The sequence below is a fragment of the Rutidosis leptorrhynchoides genome, chromosome 4 (assembly GCF_046630445.1).
Source record: "Rutidosis leptorrhynchoides isolate AG116_Rl617_1_P2 chromosome 4, CSIRO_AGI_Rlap_v1, whole genome shotgun sequence".
Classification (NCBI taxonomy): Eukaryota; Viridiplantae; Streptophyta; class Magnoliopsida; order Asterales; family Asteraceae; genus Rutidosis; species Rutidosis leptorrhynchoides.
In genome coordinates this window covers 111,008,659-111,012,418 of record NC_092336.1, presented here as the reverse complement: position 1 = coordinate 111,012,418, position 3,760 = coordinate 111,008,659, and the positions used below count along the sequence as shown (strand labels likewise).

At 35.1% G+C, this 3,760-nt stretch overlaps 1 protein-coding gene across 1 annotated transcript; it reads left to right on the top strand.

The window, feature by feature from the left end:
* The first annotated feature begins 1,098 nt into the window (after positions 1–1,098).
* Positions 1,099–3,376, top strand: LOC139843639 (cytochrome P450 CYP72A219-like). The gene is made up of 4 exons (XM_071833748.1): positions 1,099–1,483; positions 1,734–1,951; positions 2,048–2,292; positions 2,517–3,376. Exons 1-4 carry the CDS (start codon positions 1,207–1,209, stop codon positions 3,325–3,327), a joined length of 1,551 nt encoding a protein of 516 aa, XP_071689849.1. The 5' UTR covers positions 1,099–1,206; the 3' UTR covers positions 3,328–3,376.
* Positions 3,377–3,760: the final 384 nt, after the last annotated feature.

Here is a 3,760-nt window from a genome sequence, read left to right as displayed (position 1 = left end):
CCTATGACTTGGGGTAAATGGGACGAGTAACCTCAAACAATTAGGCTAAACCCGTATATATACTGCCTACCAGACACACTCGGTCGAGTGTGTCCCTCAGTCGGTCGACTGAGTAGGACAGTCGGTCGAGTGTGTACACACACTCGGTCGACTGTCTGAGCAGTTTTAACTTATTGATCATTTAACAAGTTAAGTACGCACAAACACAACTGTAATCAATAGTCTCGAGTAAACATTATTACATAACCGAAATGTGTTAAACATAAAGATAAACAACGGCTGGGGATTCATGCACCAACACGGACAGCTCTTAAAAACGAGTAATCGAGGTTTTTTACAATGTTGTATCCAATAAGACTGATTTTTAGTCGAAAAGATTTTACCAAGTGTTAAAGTACCATCATTTATGAGTTTTGGAATAATAAAAACACCTCAAATTAATTTCGTACCCCTATAACACTGAATTCTTTCTTAGATGAACTCTAGTTTGATTGTTATATACAATACAAGACATAATACACTTATCCCCTACCCAACTCTACCAAAAAGTTTCGTCAACCATACTAGTTCCTTGCTTGCTTCAGCAAAGGCTATATAGTCGGCATCCTTGGTTGACAAAGCTACACTCTAGGTTTACACATCCAATTAACCAATATCCTTCCAATCATGAACACAAACCTCGTAGTCCTCTTCTCCAAATCATCACATTCATTAAATTAGCATCCGCGTAAGCTCTTAATGTGACCTTGCGTATAGTGTAACGTAATCCCATATTAGAAGTTCTTTTCAAGTAGCACAACATCCATTTGACCGCTACCCATTTAGATTTTGATTTAGAACGCTTAACAAATTTATTTTACTATCATTTGTCCAAATTTTACCTGTTTAACTTAATCCCAATGTCAATTAGCTATACTTGGAAGTCAACGAGATTATATAGTTAAAACTACAGCACGGTCAATTTTACAATTAGAAGTTAAAAGTACAACACGACAAAAATCATATAATATGTTATGTCATCTTGATAATGACTACGTACTACTGGAGTAGCTATCGTCTCGATGGCATCGCCATGTGCTCATCTAGAGAGATGTTACATCGAAGATCATATATTATTATTTATTATATAAATAATTAAATTACTAGTATTAATACTAATCAATCATTATTAAGTATACTCTGTTTAATTTCTCAGGAGCTGAAAAGATGGAAACATCAATGGGTAAAGTTGCCATAGCCATAGTTATTGTGGTGATAGTGAGGTGGGGTTGGAAAGTGCTGAATTGGGCATGGTTTAAGCCAAAGAAACTAGAGAAATGGCTAAGAAATGAAGGGTATAATGGTAATTCATACAAGTTTGTATTTGGTGACATGATAGAGTTTGCAAAAATGGTGAAACAAGGTAGAGCAGAGCCTATTCCAATCACCCATGATTTCACTTCATATGCTCTACCATTTGATCATCATATCATCACTAAATATGGTACGACTATTAATTTATGAATTAATTTTCTTCTGTTTGTATCTTTGTTTTGCACAGTACAACAATTAGTCTGAGATTGTAAAGAGTGTTTAAATAAAAAAGGTGATAATTAAGAGAAAGATACAATATCTTTTGACAGTCCAGAGCATAGGTTTCTTAAACTTTGATTATGAGTTGTATATATACGACTATGATATGATCTTAATATCTTGGTGGCTTATATATAATAGGTGTGTTTTGTGTTTGACAGGTGATAAATCATTCATATGGTTGGGGCCAAACCCAAGGATGTATATAAGAGATCCAGAGTTGATAAAAGAGATATTATCAAAACCGGACGAGTTCAAAAAACCGCATCCAGAACCATTTCGAGATAGCATCATTGGAGGACTATTAGTCACTGAGGGTCACAAATGGACCAAACATCGCAAAATCATCAATCCAGCTTTTCATATTCAAAATCTCAAGGTTAATTAACTTTTTGTTTCATTATTAGATTGACATGACATGTAAACACCATTTTTCATAATGTTTGTTTTGATTTTAGTCTTAATTTGCATATAGATAATGTTTAAGGCTATCAGTTCGAGTTGTAGTGATATGGTTCACAAATGGGAGCTTCTAACTGCTGAATCAGGTTCAACTGAAGTTGACGTATGGCCGTATATTGATAATTTGGCTGGCGAAGTGATTTCAAGAACCGCATTTGGAAGTAGTTATGAAGAAGGAAGAAAGATATTTAAAATACAAAAGGAACAAATTGATCTTATTTTTCAAATGTTGTTTATGCTTCATCTTCCCGGAAGAAGGTAAATATAGTGTCTTCTAACGATCTAATAATTTTAATTGGAACCGACAGGTTTCTGGAATAATGGTATCAAGGAGACTCATCAACCTTGAAGTTGTGAGTTCAAGTCCCGTCGTGAACAAAAGGGGTTTTGTGTGTGTGTGTTTGCTGCTAAAGAAAATGTTAATTGGCTATGTAATACTTATACATGTTTAGCTTAATTGATTTGCTAATATTTATTATCAGGTTCATACCCACAAAAGCAAACATAAAGTTTAAACAAAACCGCCAAGAGCTTAAGAGCGTGCTAATGAGTATCATCAACAAGAGGAAGAAAGCGATCGAGGGGGGAGAAGGTAATTTCGATGATTTACTTGGAATTTTGCTACAATCGAATTTTAAAGAAATAGAAGAAAATGGCGTTGGGATGAGTATGGATGAAGTGATTGAAGAATGCAAGTTATTCTACATTGCTGGATCCGATACAACTTCGAATTTGATTGTTTGGACTATGGTTTGCTTAAGTTTGCATCATGAATGGCAAGCCCGAGCCCGAGAAGAGATTTTACAAGTTTTTGGTACACAAGAACTTGATTTCGAGGGTCTTAAGAATCTTAAAATTTTGACAATGATACTGCACGAGGTTCTTAGGTTATACCCTCCGGTGATTATGTTATCACGAGCAACTACAAAGGAAACAAAGCTGGGAAACATGATGATACCACCCGGTATGCAGTTAGCATTAGCAATGATTCATATTAATCATGATCGTGAAATATGGGGTGAAGATGTGAACGAGTTTAAACCTGAAAGATTCTCAGAAGGAGTACTGAACGCAACATACCTTAAAGGGCCTACTTCATTTTTCCCATTTTCTTACGGTCCTCGTGTTTGCATTGGGCAAAATTTTGCTATGGCAGAAGCAAAAGCAACAATAGCAATGATTCTGCAACGTTTCTCATTCGAGCTTTCTCAGTCATATAAACATGCTCCTTTCCCTGTTTTCACTATGCCACCCCAGTTTGGTGTTCATTTGATTATACGTAATATTACATAGTTTGTATTATTTACGCATGTAACATTTGTGCATCAAATAATATGTTAAGTGTATCTCCAAGCATATCAAAATATCTAAACTGGATCTATATGAGACCTACAAACTAATCACATAATTTGTTATTCGGCTACCAAGAAAAACTAGTAATGTTGAGCTTGTCAAATTAGACATAAGAGAAAATTGTTAGAATATATACCATCCATTATCAAAGAATTAAGTAATTAACAATATACCTAGCAACAGGCAGGTTAGACAGCGTTAGGTTTGTTGTATTTTGATTCGCTCCAAGTCGGCTTGCCTTTAGATAGTCTTCGGGCTAGTTCGATGTTAAGTTGTTTTCTAGTTGTGAGCCTTGCTGGTACCCTTGTGTATTTTTAAATAGGTTCTTTCATTGGCTGATAAAAGCTCCTTATTTATGTTATTGTTTTTTCTC

Excerpts from the sequence above, each read along its gene's own strand:
- LOC139843639 (XM_071833748.1), top strand. The coding sequence starts at position 1,207 with ATGGAAACATCAATGGGTAAAGTTGCCATAGCCATAGTTATTGTGGTG. Across the intron at positions 1,484-1,733 it reads TCATATCATCACTAAATATG|GTGATAAATCATTCATATGG; the intron begins GTACGACTATTA and ends TGTGTTTGACAG. Across the intron at positions 2,293-2,516 it reads CTTCATCTTCCCGGAAGAAG|GTTCATACCCACAAAAGCAA; the intron begins GTAAATATAGTG and ends ATTTATTATCAG.